The 20,678-nt window shown below is 44.7% G+C and overlaps 1 protein-coding gene and 1 long non-coding RNA gene across 2 annotated transcripts; one reads left to right on the plus strand and one right to left on the minus strand.

Moving 5' to 3' along the window:
• Positions 1–14: 14 nt before the first annotated feature.
• Smpd1 (sphingomyelin phosphodiesterase 1) lies at positions 15–4,265 on the minus strand. The gene is made up of 6 exons (XM_046438354.2): positions 3,731–4,265; positions 2,495–3,267; positions 1,572–1,743; positions 1,277–1,353; positions 927–1,072; positions 15–776 (listed from the first exon to the last, which is right to left on the minus strand). Exons 1-6 carry the CDS (start codon positions 4,034–4,036, stop codon positions 367–369), a joined length of 1,884 nt encoding a protein of 627 aa, XP_046294310.1. The 5' UTR covers positions 4,037–4,265; the 3' UTR covers positions 15–366.
• A 53-nt stretch (positions 4,266–4,318) lies between these two features.
• LOC124088619 (uncharacterized) lies at positions 4,319–19,565 on the plus strand. The gene is made up of 3 exons (XR_006850392.2): positions 4,319–4,541; positions 17,001–17,136; positions 19,244–19,565. It is a non-coding gene; the product is annotated as an uncharacterized LOC124088619 (long non-coding RNA).
• The last annotated feature ends 1,113 nt before the right edge of the window (positions 19,566–20,678 follow it).

Here is a 20,678-nt window from a genome sequence, read left to right on the forward strand (position 1 = left end):
AGAGGAGCCTGGAGTCCAAGTCTCCTTTATCTTTATTTTAACAGCTTGGCAGGATCAGGTAGCAGCAGTGGTGCAGGGTTCCTGGCCTGGCATGACAGCTACTGTATGCTGCCCACGGCATTGAGGCCTCAGCTTCATGGCCATGAAAGGACAGCAGTCTGGATCCCAGGCATAGGCGGAGCAGCCAAACCCTCTCCCAAATCCAGCTAAACCAGCTCTAGGAAAGAAGGTCTTGTTTCCCAGTATACGTGGGGCCTGAGGATGGGCTCTTCCCTGGCATGTTCCTGCCAGGTTGAATCACAGCAGCACTCAGGTTTTTGCTCCTTTCGTAAGACATGAACATTCCTGACTATGGGTCCTGTGGCCCTAGCAGTACAAGGGCCTTGGCCACAAGGTCTGGCCACCTGGGAGGCTCCCATTCGGCACCAGGTGGCGGCACAGAGCAGGGCTGTCAGCTCTGGCAGAGAGCTGGGCACACAGAGTAGCGAGGCGGCAGGGTGCACCACAGGGCTCTGAGGGCGGGTGGCCCTTATGATAGAGAAACCAGAAGGTCTGGAAGAGTCGCATGTCATCCCGCATGCGGAATACTAGGTTGTGCCAGGCAGCCGGCAGCGCGTTGGGCAGCCCATAGGTTTCTCTAGCCTTGTAGAGGAGCTGCCATTGTGGTTTGGCTCCTGGTGCGTTCGCCTGCGTCAGGTTCAGGATGTAGGTCTCGTGGTCCAGGACCACATGAGAGCTCCCGGTGTAGTTTCCATCTATTAGATAGACACGGTAACCTGCAAGGAAGGAGGGCTGACTGAATGGAAAAGAAGCAAAGGCAAGTCCAGAGAGGATCACACATCCTTCCCCTTGCCAGCCTTGGCTCCCATCCCCTTCACCTGTCCCACCAAAACCCTGATAAGGAGGCTCCCCCCTGCATCACTCACCAGGATTAAGGCTGATGTAGGTGGTGGCGCTGGGTGCCAGGAAGGCTACGGCCAGTGGCCGGCTCAGAGTCTCTTCATCATAGAAGACCTCAAACTCATCTACATGAGTATGGCCAAAGAACTGACCAGCCAGGGTGTTCTCATACCTGGCCAGAAGACATAAATTATATTCAAAAGTGTCTGGAGTGGGGGAGGAAGAGCTAGGGATTTAGGATGCTCTTTCACAAGCTTCTTCAGAGGTAGCCTCCCCACCAACCCATGGAACAGCAGAGAAGCTGAGATGTTCAAGGGAATTCTAATCTTTAGACTCTTCAACCCCCACCATCCTATTCCCACCCACTTCTTCCTACCTGGCTACAATCCGGTAATAATTCCAGCTCCAGCTCTTCAGGCAGTGCCCTGGGGGAATGTGACCAATAATATGCACCTGGGGGAGAGAGAAGGGTGGTTATCAGGGACTCAGGCAACCCTAGCCAGGGGGTATAGAAGAAAGGGCTTTCCAGAGTGACCATGAACTGAACCCCCAGGAAGCAGGTTGACAACACCAGAAAATCAGCCCATAGATGCTCTAGTTTGACAGGAGCTTGCTTCTCCTCCAACCCTCAGCTGTACCTACTCCACAAGATTCCCACCATTGTCCCTCACTTTGTCTCCTCGATCCTCAGCAGCCTGAAGTTCCCCCACCAGCCACTGGAGCTGTCCAGCGGGGTCTGTGGAGTTGATCAAGAGCCAGAAGTTCTCACGGGAACAAAAATTCATATTGAGAGAGATGAGGCGGAGGCCTGGGCGTGGGGAAAGGGCATAGAACCCCCCAATTCTGAAACAAAGTGAACAAGATGGTCAACACTTGTTCATAATCCTATCCTGCAAGTCCAGTCTTGTGCTAGGCAGAGGCACACATGAGGTCATCCCCACACTGGAGGAGTTTGCATTCTACCTGAAGACTAAACTGCACTAATTGTAGGACTCTTATGAGAAAAGAAAGGCTCAGAGAGTTGGGAGCACCAGGAGCATGGGGGAAGAGATAAAGGTGAGTTAGAGTGGGAAAAGGCCATTCTGACAGAAGATGACCTGAGCCTAGGAAAATTGGGAAAAGTTGGGGATGTTAAAGAGGAGGGGAAATAATTTTAGAGGGCCAACACAGCCAGACATGGTGTACATGCCTGTAATCCCACTGACTCAGGAGACTGGGGAAGTAAGATCACAAGATCAAGGCCAGCCTCAGCAACTTAGTGTGTCCCTAAGTAATAAGCAACTTAGTGAGACTCTGTCTCAAAATAAAAAACAAAAAGGACTGGAAATGAAGCTCAGTGGTTAAATGACCCTGGGTTCAATCCCTAGTAAAGTAAAAAAAAAAAAAAAAGTCAACATGAATCCAGGCTAGGGCGTGGAGAGGTTGTGCTTCTAGCTTTTTAAAAGAGATAAGGGTAGAAAGTGAAGGTGGAGTCAGATTAGGGAGGAGCAGTGAAGAGCCCTGAGCAGTCAGAGATAATGCCCCAAGTTTCCTTCTCCCTTCACTCTCAGCCATCTTTCTTTTCCCTTCTTGACTTTAAATGAACCTGAAGTACCTGAGGGTATTAAGGGCTTCAGCAGGCAGCCAGGGCTCCCAGGCCTTGGCCATTGCCTCATAGAGCCAGCGGGAAGATTGGTTGCCCTCTATGAAGGGGGGAGGAAAACCATTGACGGGTGTGCTCTCGTGGTTGCCCACAGCAGGGTACACTGGAACTGGTCCCAAGAACTTCCTCACGAGGTCTGTGATGGTGGTCAGAGCTCGAAGCTGGTCCTGACGAGACTGTTGCCAGACATCATGGGCAGGGATGTCTCCTGTCCAGTACACCATATCAAAAGGCCCAGCAGGGCCCAGCCCACTTAACAGGCTCTCCAGGGTCCGCAGGGGCAGGTCACACTTGCTGTACTCTCCCCAGTATCCAGCACCTGGCTGGGAGGTGGGTGGCAGGCCAGAGCCCCGTCGGCAGCACAGAGGATCTGCACAATTAGGATCTGTGCCTTCCAAATAGTCATGATCCCAATGCAGGTCAGTGAGGAAGAGGACCCGACTGACAGGGGCACCTGGGGCAGGTGGGCTGGGCGGCTTGGGGGGTGGCTTCGGCACAGCTGGCAAAGAGATGTTCCAAGATGAGAAGATATCCCAACGTCCACAGGTAGAGCCCAGGAGTAAGCCACAGGCCTCTGATGGACTCAGTACTGAGCGTGTCCACACCTCCACCATATCATTCTCAAAAAGCTGGACAGCTGACTGGCACACAGTGGGTGGTGCTATGTTCAGCATCTTGCACAGTTTGATGGCCACTGAGCCCACCCGTGCCACATTGGGCTCTTTCTGTGGTGGAAGGAACCAACAGTGAGAAGTCAGAGATGGGGCAGGGGAACCAGTTCAACCAGACCACAAACCTGTGGGCCTCTATATCTAAACTGGGTCTGGGCTGGACTCAGTGCCACATGATGAAGAGACCTCAGTGCCTCCTATATAATGCCCCTGTGTCCCAGGAAATAACAGGCTATTACTTCCCCTTCAACTCAGTGGCCAGCAACCTTTCAGGCCTATGCTCGACTGGCAGGCTTTCTCAGGCAATGTCTCCACTCTTTCCTTTACAGAGGTTACAATGGGGTAGCAATGGCAAGTAGGCATGGATATCCCCAAAAGGAAGCCAAGTCAGTAAAGGCATTGTAGAAGCCAGGCTAACAGGGATACATTCAGACCTGAGGGCACCTCATCAGTCCTAGCCACCACCCTCAGAACTCCCCCTTGACCGGCTCCACCACAGTTTCTTTTCAGTGCTCACCTTCAGCCCGAAGTTGATGGCGGTGAATAGGCCTTTGCAGACTGGGCAGGTGAGATTTCTCCACCCAAAGGCATCCCGGAGCTGGGGGACTATGCCATGGAATCTGGTAGGATGGTCTTGAGCAGGAAGAGGGTGAGCTCTGGCAGGGACCCAGAGAACCATGGGGTCGAGCAGAACCAGCACCAGCGCCAGGCTCAGGACCATCCACGGGAGTCCCAGACCGGGGGCTCCTGAGGTCCTCTCCAGTGCCTGCTTCCAGCAGAACCTGGGATGGCCCCAGCGGGTTGACACTCCGTGGCAGGGCATAGCCGGGCTTCCCACACAGGGCTTGTTCGCCCTTCAGGCCCCTACCGACCTAGGGCCAAGCCCCGGTGGCGCTGGGGGCACCCGATTACCCTTCGCTGTGGTCGGCTGATTGCTCAGCAGCTTGCCAAGCAGCAGCTCCACCCCTTCCTGTTCCTCCCGTGCCCAGCAGCTGATCCTGGCGGTGGCGGGTGGTCCTGTCAACGCTGCAGAGGCGGGGCGGGTGAGGCGTGCCAGGGACCGCCCCGGTCCCGCCCCCCCAGCCCCCGCCCTCCACCGCCCTGACCCGAACCGCGCCGGCCACTGGGACTGGCGGACGCGCTCTGAGGTTAACTGGGGCACCGCCTTGTTGTCACCGTCGCAGGAGGCCGCCTGCGCTCTCGCTGATCTAGTGAGGCTGGCGGAAGCCCTTCGGAGGCTCCCAGGAACCTCCTCGCTCGAATCCGCATTCAGATTCCCGAAATAGCTGTCCGGCTGACCCCGGCGTCCAACTCCCAAACGCCGAGAGGTAGGCGCGGCAGCGATCCTCCCACTGAGTGTGTTGCCCTAGCTAGGAGGCCCCGCCCCTCGATTTCCTACCTCCAGCTCCTGGCAGCTGCACGGTTGAGTCACCTTCACTGAGAAACTTTGAATTACATTTGATTCAGAATTCTCCAGATGGAAGGAACCCTGGACACACGCGGGGCATATTTGCTTTGTTTTCATAGATGAGAAGAGTAAGGCTCAGTCAGGGATGGTGAAGTAAATAAGAAACAGGAGACCACACAGCTACCAAGGCCAGGAACATAAACTAGACCCTGGGTCTCCCATTACCCATTTATCGAGTTCTTTATGAATGCCAAACACTAACAGAGGCATTTTAAAATTACTAATTTTCAATTCTCACAATCCTACCAAGTAATTAATTATAAAAAGATCATTAGTCCCATTCTACACATAGGAAAACTGAGGCACGGGGAAGTTAAGTGGCAGAGCAGCAATTAAAAACCAGATCTGTTTGACTTCTAGACAACTTCTCCAAGATCCACAGAACTAGCAAGTCCTTTCCTCCTTCCTTCCTTCCTTCCTTCCTTCCTTCCTTCCTTCCTTCCTTCCTTCCTTTTTTTCTTTTTGGCACTGGGGATTGAACCCAGGGTAACTTTACCACTGAGCTACATCACTAGTCATTTTATTTCTTATTTTGAGACAGGGTCTGTCTAAGTTGTGTAGAGCCTCGAACTTATGATCCTCCAATCTCAGTCTTCCAAGTCACCAGGATTACAGGCTGCACCATGAGGCCTGGCAGAACTAGCAAGTCCTGTTGTTACAGGGCTGGGGCCTTTCAGGAAACTGGCTTGTGAAAAATTTCCCTTCCTTCACCCTGATTCTTGTAATCAAATCAGAAAGATTAGCCCAGAATAACAGGCATACATTTGTTAGATGGAGAGAATGGATCCTTTCAGAGAAGAAGGACAGCTGGACTTAGTGATGCTCACCTGCAATCCCAGCAACTCCAAGTGATTGCAAGTTCAAGGCCAGCTACAGCAATTTAGTGAAGCCCTGAGCAACTTGGTGAGACCCTGTCTCAAAATACAAAATAAAAAGGGCAGGGGATATGGCTCAGTTTTTAAGTGCCCCTAGGTTCAATTCCCCAGTACCAAAGGAAAAAACCAAACAACAACAACTAAATAAATAAATGAGAGAGAGAGAGAGAGAGAGAGAGAGAGAGAGAGAGAGAGAGAGAGAGAGAGAGAGAGAGAGAGAGAGAGAGAGAGAGAGAGAGAGAGAGAGAGACCCAAAGTTGGGGCTGGGGATGTGGCTCAAGCGGGTAGCGCGCTCGCCTGGCATGCGTGCGGCCCGGGTTCGATCCTCAGCACCACATACAAACAAAGATGTTGTGTCTGCCGAGAACTAAAAAATAAATATTAGAAAATTCTCTCTCTCTCTTTAAAAAAAAAAAAAAGAGAGACCCAAAGTGTCAGATCCAGGTTCACCTCTTGATATTTGACTGACAGCATAATGACATCAGTCTTTCAAGTCCCCACTGCCATGACAAGTTGGGATTTGCTCTGTGTTAATGTTACAGAAAGCTCAGTCCTTGTCACCAATGCCAATCCAATAACAAAGACAAAGGTGGGTTTTTTTAATACTGGGAATTGAACCCAATAGCACTTAACTACTGAGCCACATCCCCAGCCCTTTTTATCTTTTATATTTGAAACAGGGTCTTATAACAGTGGTCCACTTTGCTTTGAATATAACCTTTGCTGCTCTTCCACTGCAACTTATTTTTAAAATGGACATGTTTCTTTCTCTTCCTCTCCCTGCTCCTCCCTAATCTCTCCCCCTCCCTAATCTTGGGGAAAACAGGATTACCTTTCTTCCCCATCCTAGGCAGATTTATCTGTCTCTGAGTACACACCGACCATAGAAAAAAGGTAATCCAGACTTTAGGGATAGTACCAGAAGATCTCAGAAATGACTATCTCCCAAATTAACAAGTGAATTACAGCTCCAGGGAGGGAACAGGTGTTAAGTAGCCTTTGCATTACCTCTTTAAAAGCTCCCTGTTCCTGCCAATGGGCAGAATCACAGCCTCTGGAAGTCCCCTGTGTTTCGAAAGCTTGGTCCTTGTACCTGATGCTAATCTAATAACAAGGACACAGTATTGAGAAAAAGGAAAAAGAAGGCTTATTGCTTTGCTAGCAGAGGAGAAGCACTGGGGACTATTGTCCCAGAGGCTGTGCTTCATCAGGGTGAACAGAGTTTTTTTTTTTTTTTTTAAAGATTCGAAGGCTACATTCCACATGTTCTCTATTGGAAGTTGTATTTTGCTTGTTATTTTGGGATGAGAAACCAGCCTCTACCTCAGAGCAAAGCCTGTCCAAGGAAGGGGGCGTGACCCTTGTCCTTGGAAAGACCCACAGAGCACTCCTAGGCACAAACCCACCCTGCTGAGTTGTTTATCTACAAATAACAGGAGAGATCTGCAGAGCCAAGTGTCCCTGACTCAGTCAGGCTAGGTGAGGACCCATGGCAACCCCCTAGCAACCACCAATCAGCATGAGACCAGGAAAATACCTGGGACACCTGATGACCCTCCCAGTAGTTTATGGTGGTTGATAACATGTTGGGAAACCATGTAGTTTAGCATGGTTTCCCAACATGGTTTTGAGCCCCTCGTGGCTCAAACCAATCAGTTCAAAGGAATCCCACTCTTGTACTAACCAATCACCCTTACCCAACTTGTTCCTGCCAGTGAATGTCCTAATCATGTTTTAGAGTTGTTTTATGATTTTCTCGCGGTGTGTGATGATTTGCTAAGAGATGCTATGATGTATGTGAAGTCCCTGTCTTCCCCAAAGAGTGTATAAAACTGCTGCAAACCCTGGGCTCTCAGCATCACCAGTTTCTGTGTGCGCGCAGAGGATGGAGCTAGCTCGCAATAAACGCCTCTTTGCTGCTTACATCAATCTTGGTCTCTGATGGTCTTTTGGGGGTCCCGAATTCGAGCATACCAGGGAGATAGTCATTCCTGAGACCTTCTGATGCCAAAGTCTGAACTACTTCATTCCTGTGGTGAATGTGTGCTCAAGGACAGATAACTCTGCCTAGGATGAGAAAGAAAGGTAATCCTGTTTACCTGCAAGACAGGGGAGGGGGCAAGATTAGGAGAGGGAGGGAGAGGAAGAGAAAGAAATATGTCTGTTTTAAAGTAGTGGCAGCCAGGTGCCCTGGCACACACCTGTAATCGCTGCAGCTCTGGAGGCTGAGACAGGAGGATCTCAAGTTCAAAGCCAGCCTCAACAAAAAGCAAGGTGCTAAGCAATTCAGTGAAACCCTGTCTCTAAGTAAAATACAAAATAGGGTTGGGGATGTGGTTCAGTGGTAGAGTGCCTCTGAGTTCAATCTCCAGTACCAAAAAAAAAAAGAAAAAAAAAATAGTGGCAGAGCAGCTATATTCAAAGCAAAAAGTGGACCATGGTTACACCAGAAGAATAATCTTAATCTTCTTCTTCTCCTTCTCCTTCTTCTTTCTCCTCCTCCTCCTCCTCCTCCTCCTCCTCCTCCTTTCCTGCTGCCAAGGATTGAACCCAGGTGTGTTTTACCACTAAGATACCTCCCCAGCCCTTTTTATTTGTTTATTTTGAGACAGTCTCCCTAAGTTCCTTAGGGCCTTGCTTAAGTTGCTGAGGCTGGACTAGAACTTGCAACCCTTTTGCCTCAGTCTCCTGAGTCCCAGGGATTACAGGTGTGTGCCAATCATGCCTGGCAGATGAAATGTTCTTAATTTCTGAAAAAATGAGGACTGCCACAAATTTCCTCTTCTGGGAGGCTTCTAACTCCCAGAAGAGAGATCGAGAATAAAATTAATCATAAATACCCTCTCCAGGGGAGTTTTATGGCCTCAAAGAAGACAGAAAGACCACTGATACTGATACTTTACTTCACACACTTCTTCTCTCCCCTTTATTTCTCTTAAAGACCTGTTGTGTTTCCTACAGAAACCTATTTTCTTCCCTCTTCCTCCCTCCCTTTCCCCCCTCTTTTTCCCTCCCTCTCTGCTAAGCCTTTCTCCCCTTTACCTTTCCCCTACTAAGTGAGACTTGTAAGCCTCTAACTTTAACCATTTAATGAGCCAGCTACTTCTTTTGTTGATTCCCTGTGCATACAAATAAACCCCTTTCTCTTGTTAATCTATCTTTTGTCGCTCTAATTCACAAGCCTTAAGCACTGAACAGAAGAGGGTGGAGGAAAATGTTTTCCTTCCTCACAGCTACTTCTTTGTCATAACTATATGACTGGATTTATAATGGCTCTTTGGGATTAAAATTTTGGCAAAAGAAAATGGAGGGAGAAAGGATGTTGTGCACAAAGTACAAGGCATTTAAGTGCATGGTATATTTGTTCTGAAACGTAATATCCCCTTTCTGGTTTCCCTGCCAGTGATTTCAAGTAGTCTCATTTCTCCTTAACTGCTACTGCTCTGAATTTCTGTCCCTCATTGTGTAGAAGTACATTGATGACCCAGTGTTGCAAATTCTACCTGTTGCCCAACACCTTGGTAACATACTTCTTTTTTTCCCCCTTAGTAACATTTTTTTCTTCCTCTTCCTCCTCCTCTTCCTCCTCCTCCACCACTACTACTTCTTTTAGTAACATATTTCTTGACTACTCCCTTCTTTCCCATTTTCCTAGTCCTCTTTTACACAGTGTTCTCACAGTCTATCCTTGCTTTGATGGAACCTTTAATAATTGTATACCACATGCTCTTATTCTTCTGGGTAGGTGATCAAAAATTCTTCCTTTGATCTGGATGGCATAATTCTCTAGTAATCATATGCAGATGCAGCTGGCACAGGCCTATAATTACAGCTATTTAGGAGTTTGAGGCAGGAGGATGCAAGTTCAAGGCCAGCTTCAGCAACTTAGCAAGACCCTATCTCAAAAATAAAAATATGAAAAGGTGTTAGAAATACTAAAGTGCCACAAGAATCAAACATTACTCAGAAGTGGTTGGGCAAGGCAGACTTTACTTCTGCCAGAAGGGCATGCACTTGGGAAGGCAATCCACCTGCTTTTATTCCTAATGCAGCACTAAACACTATGTTCTGAAAATGGACCACTGAACTTTCTATTTCTCACAAAGGACTGAGGTTGTAGCTCAGTAGTGGAGGACTCCTGGGTTCAGTCATCAGCACCAAATAAAGAAAAGAAAAATTGCCCTTGGGATGAATACCTATGGAAGGAAAAGAAAGGGATGTGAAAATCAAAAGAAAATTATGATGAAAGCAACATTGAAAGAGCTTTTCAAAAATAGAGTCAGATGGCCATTAAAGAAGCAGAAGTTATATATGTTTCCAGCAGCTGCCTAGAAATGTGAACTTTGGTGACCTCCATCCTTTTGAAGGCAGATAACTGAAAGACCAAAACAACTGGACAATTACGTTGTGCACAGAGACTCAAGATGCTTATCAAGATGGTAACTGAATTCTTGTTTCATGGACTTTCCATTCTTTTATACATTTTTTTTTTTTTTTTTTTTGGTACTGGGGATTGAACTCTCAGGGGCACTCAACCACTGAGCCACATCCCCAGCCCTATTTTGTATTTATTTTAGAGACAGGGACTCACTGAGTTGCTAAGTACCTTGCCATTGCTGAGGCTAGCTTTGAACTCGTGATCCTCCTGTCTCAACCTGGGATTATAGGTGTGCACCACCACACCCGTCCTGTTTATACATTCTTTATCTTCCATTTCTTCACAACCTAGAACAGCGCATATAATTTCCACTTTTTGTTCCTTCTTTGAAACACTTATTCAGAGCTCTCTGAACCTGTGTCTCTTGAATTGCAATTCCCAAGACCTCAAATAATGTATCTTTTTTACTTTGGCAGCTTTTTTTTTTTTTCCTTTTTCTTTGTGTGTATGTGTGTGCACACGTGTGTGTGTGTGTATGTGTGTGTTACTTAGGATTCAACCTAGGGACACTTTACTAAGTTACATCTCCAGTTCCTTCTAATTTTTTTATTTTGAGATAGTGTTACTAAAGTGCTGAGGCTAGCCTTGAACTTGTGATCTTCCTGCCTCAACCTCCTGAGTTGCTGGTTGCTGGGATTACTGGTGTTTGCCATTGCACCCAGCCTTGTGTTTTTTGTTTGTTTGTTTTGGTACCAGAGATGAACCCAGGGGCACTTAACTACTGAGCCACATCCCCAGCCCTTTTTATTTTTTCTTTTGAAGCAGGATCTCTTGCTTAGTTGCTTAAGGCTGTGCTAAATTGCTAGGGATGGCATTGAACTTGCTATCCTCCTGCCTCAACCTCCTGAGCCACTGAGATTACAGGTTTGTATCACCACGCCTGGTCCAACCTTACTTTTGAAACTTATGAGTTTGGATTGATTGATAGAAGCCGAATTGGGTACAAGGACAATTGGGTAGAGGAATATATTCTGTGTGGCTGTCTCACAAAAGCCTCACTGGACCCTAGCAGAATTCTGAAGGTGAGATGACCCTTCTGAGTTCTAAAATGGAGTGAGAGGGCTAGTTGCCCTTCAGAGGGAAAATCTCTGAAGGGGTTGATAGCAGAGAACTTTCTTTTGAGACCACTGCAAGAAGATTCAAGTGGCAAATCACATGTCCATCACAGTCTTCCACTTGTGCCACTTGGATTCTCTTAAGTAAGCTCTCCAAGTACTTTCTCTAGCATACTAATAAGTCTCTTTTCATGGAGGAAACAGAAAAGACAGTGAAAAGAATTAGAGCTTATTGCAGTTGATCTCAGTACAGCAACAGATATTCATCATTTCCTTCTTCTATCCATTCTAGATTTTCTTCACTCTTGGCTAGCATCTCTGCTGATTTCAATGGCTTGCTTACCTGATGGTGTGACCCAGATTTTTCCCCCTGGGAGGTCTGAGCTGCTGGTATCCATGCCCTTCTCAAGTCATGTTTTTGTTGTTTTGTTGTGTTTTGGCAGTACTGGGAACTGAACCCAGGGGCGCTCTATCACTGAGTAACATCCCCCCAAATTTTTAATTTTTTATATTTTACTTTTTTTTTTTTTAAATTTTATTTTGAGACAGAGTGGGAACTTTGGGCTTCATTAAGTTGCTGGGCTGGCCTCAAACTTCTGATCTTCCTGCCTCAGCCTCCCTAGTAGCCAAGACTACAGGCAAGTGTTGGTTGTCCTACCTGTCTTTTTACCATCAAAATAAGGCAGGAGAATAATGGAGGGCACCCAAGTGGGCCAGTGGGATGCCAAATACATTTCCACATATCTCCTTTACGTAACAGCTAGGCTTCCTCCTCTTGACAATCAGAATTCACTGGACAGTTAAGATGGTAATGCTTTTTCTTGCAGCTGGCTTCTTTACATAAGAAGCTCAAAGTTCCTAGGCAGCAGTCATAACCTCTTTCCCTGCTGGTCATATTCCTCCTCTAGAAACCAGATCATCTAAGCCTGCATAATTTTAGAGTTGCAGGGGGAGGAGGCCCAGGTTCGATAATATCATTCCACTCCCAGGAATGATAATAGGAGGACCATTTCTACTTTACCTACCTGATTTTTGACTCATACACTCTATCTGTTAGGAACACAACACAGGGTGCTGGTATAGAGCATATTCTGCACGCTGTAAGATGGCACTCTGTCCACCTTAAGTATCATTTCCATTTGTGCTTCAGCTTCACATTCATCAGCCCATTCCATCAGTGTATCAGGCTGGCAGTTTATGAGTGGTCCGATATGTAATGTGACCAGTGGCTCCCATAGTCACATGCCCATTTTGTACCTCCTTTGATGAAAAGTAGGTCTCTGGTTCAACATGATGGAATCCCACGCTAATTGTTCAATGAGCCCTTGGATGATGATGATGGTTGAGGCCTAGTGGGCAGAAAACACAAACCTATTTCTGAAATATGTCTTTATTTCTACCAGAAGAAATTGCTTCACCTTTTAGGGTAGAAGGAGCCCAATGTAGTCAACTCATCACACAGAGGCTTGTTGTTCTCGAGGTGTGGTGCCATACTGGAGATCTGGCTATTGCTTTTGCTGTTGTCCCATTGGACACTTGACAGAAGCAGAAGTTACATCAGCCTTGCAAAGTGTGAGTTCATGCTATTACGCTATTCTAGAGGGGCTTCTGATGGTTACAGGAGACTTAGCTTCTATATTGGCGGGACTGTCATCTCTTGCTATCATTGAGTCCTGCTCAGTAGTGGTACTTCTACCACTCAGTCTATAGAGGACAGCCATTATGAAAGTTCTTAGGGCTACTGGATCTCCTCTCACTACATATTTTGGTTCTGGGATTGAACCCAGGGGCACTTTACCACTGAGCTATAGTTCCAGTACTTCCTTTTAAATTTTGTTTTGAGACAGGGCCTCATTAAGTTGCTTGGGGCCTTGTTAAATTGATGAGACTGGCCTTGAACTCATTGTTCTCTTGCCTCAGCCTCCTGAGTCACTGGGATTACAAGTGTGTGCCACAGTACTTTATTGTTTGGTTGTAGGTGGACACACAATATCTCTATTTCATTTTTATGTGGTGCTGAGGATTGAACCCAGTGCCTTACCTATGCTAGGGGAGCGCTCTGCCACTGAGCCACAACCCCAGCCCTTCACAACACATTCTTTATTGCTAGTAAGTCACATATCCTGCAGCCATGGAACATAGTTACTTGGTAGGTTTTCTGGCCATTTATAGTATGTGTCTGTCTTTCTTTCTCCTCCCGTTCCTTTTTCTTTTTGTTACTGGAAATTAAACTGGAGGCACGTTAACACTTAGCCACATCCCTGATCCTTTCTTTTTAATTTTTACTTTGAGTCAGGGTCTTGCTATGCTGTTTAGAGCCTCAGTGAGTTGCTGAGTCTATCAATGAACTTTTGATCTTCCTGTCTCAGCCTCCTGAGTCGCTGGGATTATAGTGTGCACCACCAGCCCAGCTCAATGCCCACTTTTCTAAGACTTTAAATTCTTTAAATTCTTTCTGTCAATAATGGCCTTTCTTTCTTTCCTTCTTTTTTTTTTCTTTCTTTCTTTCGCGGGAGCAGGACTGTGGATTGAACCCAGCAGTGCTTTATCACTTAGCTACATTCCTATTCTTTTATTCTTTTTTGTTTTTTATTTTGTGGTAGAATCTCTCTCTCTCTCTCTCTCTCTCTCTCTCTCTCTCTCTCTCTCTCTCTCTCTCGGTACTGGGAATTGAACCCAGGGGTGCTAAACCTCTGAGATACATCCTCATACCTTTTAATATTTGATTTAGAGACTGGGTCTCTCTCTCTCTAAGTTGCTTAGGGCCTCACCAAGTTGCTAAGGCTAACTTTGAACTCATGATCTTCCTGATCCAGCCCTCCAGAGCCGCTAGTATTACAGACATACACCATAGCACCCAGCTGCATTTCTACATTATTTAGTGTGGACCATCACTTTTCCCAATGCTTTTGCCAGTTAATTACTTTCAACTTTCTGTTCTTTTCTCCCAAGTGCTGATGGAGCTCAGCAATAGCCTCTCATTTTTTCTATCCTTTCTATCCTTATATCCTTATATATCCTTTTTCTTTGAAGTCTGATTCATTAAACTAGCTAATGTATTCCTTTCCACCATTATAACACCCCAGTTTGCCAGTGACTATGCAAGCTCTACCTAACCAATAATGGTTAGCTGGGAGGTGAGTGATCTATCCCCCAAATTCTATCCCATCATCTACTTTCTCAGATCACTTCTGGCACTAACCATGACTGGTTACCCAGGATCATAAAATGGAGAGGAATTTACAGGTTTGTTAGGGAGTACTCTCAGAATTACCACAGGTGAAGGAAAAAAAGAAAGTAGGATTGGGCAGAGAGAGAGAAAGAGAGTATGAGTTTTGATATAGTCTCTACAGAGGCCTCAGCTGACCCTACAGAATACTCTGAAGTGGAGACAGCATTTCAAAATTGCTTCAAGTGGAGGCAAGGGAACTGGGCTTTTATTGCCCTCTAAACTGATCATTCAGAGTTATGAGATGCCCCAGAAAGCAGGTATGACTTTGGAGACATTGACAGTGGGCTAATTGTCAAGGTTCATATTTCAGGAGCACCCTCTTATGGTTTAGATATGAGATGCCCCCCAAAGCGCATGCACTAGACAATGTAAGACTTTTCAGAGGTGAAATGATTGGGTTATGAGAGCCTTCACCTGATCAGAACATTATTCCACTGATAGGAAGTAATTGGGTGGTAACTATAGGCAGTTAGGGTGTGGATGGAGGAGGAAGGTCACCAGGGGTGTGCCTTTGGGGTTTATATTTTGTCCCTGGTGAACAGAGCGCTCTTCTCTTCTCTTCTCTTCTCTTCTCTTCTCTTCTCTTCTTTCTCTTCTCTTCTCTTCTCTTCTCTTCTCTCTCTCTCTCTCTCTCTCTCTCTCTCTCTCTCTCCTTCCTGATTGCCTTGTCCTGAACTGCTTTCTTCTGCTACACTCTTCCACCATGATATTCTGCCTCACCTCAGGCCCAGAAATGTGGAGTTGACAGTCTGTGGACTGAGATCTCTGAGTATCCTTCCTCTTCTAATTGTTCTTGATAAACTTTTTGGTCACAGCAAGAAAAAAGCTGACTAAAGCACACGCTTCTATTCCTGAAGGCAAATTTGGACAACACACTGTGTCCACCACACTCTTATTCTCAATGTTCTTCTTGGGAAAGGACGTAGATATAACTTAGATATCCTGTGGTCAAGGAGTCATTATGAACAGCATTCTGGAGGTCTGGAAGTGCAAGTCATGAGAAATACCTTATTTTTAATTTTTTTCTGGGTTTTCAAACTTCTGAAACCTGTTGTGAAGTTTTCCAGGTTACTGAACATTATCTAGAACTTGGAGGATGGAAGGGAGGTTGTTGTTTAAAGATCTAAGGCTTAGACAGCCCCTGCCACCATGGCAAATTGGATGTCAGGCATGGTGAGTGGTTGGCAGAGGGACAATATGGGCTGCCTGGTTGGGCAGGTAACTTTCTAGTTAATTTAGGGTAACTTGATTGAGAATCAGCTTAGAATACCTACGTTCCTTGTGTCAGAAAATATACAAATTCTCTACAGGTGATCAGTCAACTCTTGAAGTGCTCACAAGCTAAATTAAAGCCATAATTCCAAATCCAGCAGCCTAGAACTGGTAGGGAAAGGTCACCCTCTTGTGGAATTTTTAGGGAATACTAGCAAACTAAGAATCTATCCATTGAAGCCCCAGATTCAAAAGATATCTCCTGATAGACAATTCCAATGCTTTGTATGTAGAATCTTCTGATAAAGGGAGCTTTAGGTTCAGAACTAGATGTGTGACCTGGACAAAGCATGTTATTTTTTGAGCTTCAGTTTTTTCCTTTGTAATGTGGAGATAATGCATACCCGTGAGGAGCCAATTAAAGAGGGATTGTTTAGAGTAATAAGTAGGATAGAGGAAGTCTTTTAGTATCCGATGTATAAGATATATATAATGAAGTATCTAGTATTCGGAATGCAACATAAAGAGTTACTATGTAAGTTTTATAGAAGTGTTTCCCCCTCAATGCTAGGGATTGAACTCCTGTCCTTCCACATACACTATTTTACCATTGAGTTACATCTCCAGTCCCACTATGTCTATATAAACTTTAGACCTTAGAATGGCAATGTTATTTCCTTACCAACCATAAACCATTGTCTTACACACAATAGGTGCTATATCTGAGGTGCTATTGACTGTTATTGAATTTTTTTCTTTATTTGGTACTGGGAATTGAGTCCAGAGATACTTTATCACTGAGCTACATCCCCAACCCTTCTTTATTTTTGAAGACAGGGTCTCACTAAATTGCCTAGGTTGCCAGGGATGGTGGTGCATGCCTGTAATCCCAGTGGCATGGAATGCTGAGGCCAGAGGATTTCGAGTTCAAAGCCAGCCTCAGCAATTTAGCAAGGTCCTAAGCAATTCAGAGACCCTGATCTAAATAAAATATAATAAAGGGCTGGTGATGTGGCTCAGTGATTAACTGTCCCTGGCTTTAATCCCCAGTATAAAAGAAAAAAAAAAGAAAGAAAAGAAAAACTGCCCAGGTTGACATGGAACTTGTGATCCTCCTGCCTCAGCCTTCTGAGTAGCTGGGATTACAGGTGTATGCTGCCATGTCCAGCTGTCATTGACTCCATGAGGCTCAGTTCCCAGCTTTCCCCAGTGTTCTATGCAGCAACTCATATGTCCGTTGTCAGAAGAGAGGAAGCTGTGGCTGCAAGGAGGTAGAGGCCAGAGGAAAGAATATGAGGAACTTTGAAAAATCATTTATTTTACCCTCTGTGGAAGATGTGGGGAGTAGTTATCTAACAGACTATAACAGCTCCTTCTATTGGCAGACAATCACACACACACACACACACACACACACACAGGATATGTTTTGTGCCACTGTGTCAAGCTCTGATCAAGCAGGTGGAGATAAACCTGTTAGCAAAAAATAAATATCTCTGCTCTACAGGAGATCCCAATTTAGGAGAGGAGAGGAGCAGGAATAACCCATATGTGACAGGCTGCTTTATGGCAACCTCTACTTTTGTTCTGTATTTCAAGGACGGATTCAGTTTTTCCAAACATGTTCAATTCCAAAATCCTTGGTGAGTAGTGTAACTTTTATTAACATTTTCACGGTGCTATGGTTTGGGTATAGTTTTATCACAGCCCTCCCACCACCACCACCCCTGCAAGGTTCAGATGATGGAAGTTTGGATGCTAGTGTAACAGTATTGAATGGTGGAAGGCTTTGGGAGGTTATTGGGTCATGACTGTTCTCATAAAGGGATTAATGTTGGTCTTGTGGAGTGGATTAGGCCTGGTAAGAATGGATTAGTTCCCAGGAGAGGTAGTTGTTATAAAAGAGTAAGTCTGGCCCTCCCTGGTCTCTTGTTTCCTCTCTCAACAAATGACCTCTCATTCATTGGCATATGTCACTTGTCACTCTGAAGCCAGCATTAAAGACAGGCAGTCAGTCTAGATATGTAAATCAAGTTGGATCAAAAAAACTGGAGGTGGATGAAGACTGCCCCTGAAGGATTGAAATGCTAATGCCTTCAGAGCCCTTCCTCCAATCTTATCAAGATAACCTACTCCTTCTCTAATGGGTTGTTAAAGTCACCAGTCCCAGGGATTGTCCCTCCCTACAGGGAGTTAATGCACCTTGGACCCCACTTCCTGCCCTGCATCATTGCACCTTAGCTCCTCCAGCCCATTTGCTTCTCATATTTTGGTCATCCCATCAGAGCATTTCGTGGGCCTAATCACCTACACAGGAAGGAGAGAGATAAGGAGTAGAGAGCAAAAGAACAAAGGAAGCCTAGGACGTATAAAAAAGGCAGAACGCTTTTACTTCCTGGGATACCAGGATACCATCTATGGCTGCCTTCTCTCTCCCGGGAGAAGTCTATGATACCCCTTTTTAAATAAACCCTGCTGTATATGCTTGCTTTGGCGTGCTTCTCTAATGTTATACTTCAACATATGAGGAAGCAGAACTCGTCACTGGTAACCCGTGGTATCAACTCTCTCACACTCTTCTGTTATATGATGCCATCACCATATTATGATATACCCAGAAGGTCCTCACCACAGACCAGACAGAAGGAACTGTCTGATTTTAGACTTTCAGTCTCTAACATGGTGAGCTACACACATCTCTATGCTTTATAAGGGAACATTCTCAGGTATTCTGTTATAGCCACGCAAAGCACCCAGGAAACTTCTCCTTTAAATACTGTTTCCCTTTCCAAAGCCTCCCTTTATTTATTTTCTCCACTTCCTCTATTTTTCTTCTTTTTAAAAAATTTATTTATTTTAATTAGGTATATATGATAGCAGAATGCAGTTTCATTCACTGTAAACAATTGCAGCACAACTTTTCATTTCTCTGGTTGTACATGATGTAGCGTCGCACCATATGTGCAGTCATACGTGTACTAGGGTAATGATGTCCATCTCATTCCACCATCTTTCCTGCTCCCAAGTCCCCTCCCCTCCTCTCCCTCTCCTTTGCCCAATCAAAGTTCCTCCATTTTCCCATGCCCCCCCCCCATTATGGATCAGCATTGGGTACTTTATCATTGAACTGCATCCCCATTTTTAATTTTATCTTGAGATAAGTTATGGCTAATTTTCTGAGGTTGACCTTGAACTTACCATCCTCCTGCCTCAGTCTCCTGAGTTGCTAGGATTACAGGCATGTATCACATCACCTGGCACATTTTAGTAGTTTTAAAGGTATTCTTTTTTTTAATTATTTTTTATTTTTTTAATTTTTTATTGTTGGTAAAGGTATTCTTTAAATAAAAAGATGTTACCTTTCTATCTCTAACTCCTATCTTTCCCTGGTGAGGACCAGGACTTCTTTTTTGTGTGTTCTTCTAGAATGTTTTTACAATGTATTGATAGTTATATGTAACAGAATGTTGAATGGGACTTCTCATGTTTTGACATTTTGATAAAAGTACTAAGTTTAGATAGTGAGTGTAACCAAAGGATTAAGTAAAAGTCTAGTGAACATGGCCTTTGACCGTCACCCTAACACCCACCTTCAGCCTATATAAAAGTCTAAAAATTCCATGATTGTCATGAAAGCAAGGGAGCAAGTGCTATGATTTTCTAAGTGTGTGCATGGTGTGTATATGCATATGTCAGAAGTTGGGAAGGAGTGTCAAGAAAACCACTCATTGATATCTGTCTTCTCTGCAGGAGGCCTAGGACCTTGCAGAAACTCATTTCCCAATGCAACCTCTTTACAGCATTGGCAACTGCTGTGCACTAGCTCATCAATTGAATCATACGCTGAGTAAAAGGACAAAGAGCCAGAAATGCTCTCTAATAGATTTTCTCTTGGAGAATAGAGTTGAAGTCCTTCCCTTCCATGAAAACTTGAAGAATGAAGTACTAAGCAACTTCTAATATATTTAAACATTTGAAAGCAAGAGTTGTAAATGTAGCTTAGTGACACAGTGTTTGTCTAGAAAGCATGAGGCCCTGGGTTCAGTCTTCAGCACTGTCAAAATAAAATAAAATAAAGTGATTTATCTTAGAACACTTTTCTTTGTGTGTGTATTTTTCTTTTTGCCTGTTCTTCTTCTAGACTGGAGTGGGCAAACAATTGTACTTAGGCCAAATCAGGTCCACCACCATGTTTTGAGTACAGTTTGTAAGCTAATAATTTTTTAATATTTATTTTTTAATTATAGGTGGACACAATGTCTTTATTTTACTTTATGTGGTGCTGAAGATCGAACCTAGTGCCTCACGCATGCTAGGTGAATGCTCTACCTCTGAGCCACAATCCCAGCCCTAATAATTTTTTTTAAGTATAAATAGTTTAAAATAATTAAAAGAAGAGTAATACATTGTGATACATGAAAATTATATGAAATTCAGAATAGACCTGCACCCACAGGGATAGGAAGCTAGCTTTGAGCTGGGCACGTTGGCACATGCCTGTAATCCTAATGGCTTTGGAGGCTGAGGGAGGATCGTGAGTTCATAGCCAGCCTCAGCAACTTAGTGAGACCCTATGCAATTCTGTGAGACTCTGTCTCAAAATAAAATATAAAAAGGTCTGGGGATGTGGTCAGTGGTTAAGTGTCCCTTGGTTCAATCCCTGGTACAAAAAAAAAAAAAAATGGAAAACTAGCTTTGAATTATCTGAATATTTGTATAGTAGTTGGGTGTGGTGGCTCAGTAGTTAAGTACCCCTGGTTCAATCTCTAGTATAAACAAATAAATACATAAGCAGAGTCATTATTTTATATCAACAGTAAATAAGATCAATATATCAATACCCAACTTGGGCTGTTTATGATGTATTTCCTAAATTTCAAGACATTCTTGTATTTCTAAACCAGAATCATGCTACAGTTGGCATTAAATGAGACTTACAGTTGTCTGATAGGATAGTTAAAAAAAAGAAAGAAAGCTATATGAAACTTAAATTTTGGTTTCTGTTAATAAAGTTAATAAAGTTTTCGGTTTCTGTTAATAAAGTTTTATTGGAACATAGCCATCTCATTTGTTAGCTGCTTTTACATTAGAATGACAGAGTTGAGCAGTTTTAGCAGTGATAGCATGACCGTCTAAACCTAAAGTGTTTGTGATTTGGCCGTTTACAGAAAAATGTTTGCGGAGC

This window comes from Marmota monax, unplaced genomic scaffold (assembly GCF_021218885.2).
Source record: "Marmota monax isolate L192 unplaced genomic scaffold, Marmota_monax_Labrador192_F-V1.1 WCK01_AAM20220418_F8-fsc00061, whole genome shotgun sequence".
Lineage (NCBI taxonomy): Eukaryota > Metazoa > Chordata > Mammalia > Rodentia > Sciuridae > Marmota > Marmota monax.

What these genes read in the sequence shown, in the direction of transcription:
- Smpd1 (XM_046438354.2), bottom strand. Translation starts at nt 4,036, where the DNA reads ATGCCCTGCCACGGAGTGTCAACCCGCTGGGGCCATCCCAGGTTCTGC. An exon ending in CTGAGGATCGAGGAGACAAA is followed by an intron (nt 1,354 to 1,571) that starts GTGAGGGACAAT and finishes TCTCTCCCCCAG; the next exon opens with GTGCATATTATTGGTCACAT. An exon ending in TATTACCGGATTGTAGCCAG is followed by an intron (nt 1,073 to 1,276) that starts GTAGGAAGAAGT and finishes TCTTCTGGCCAG; the next exon opens with GTATGAGAACACCCTGGCTG.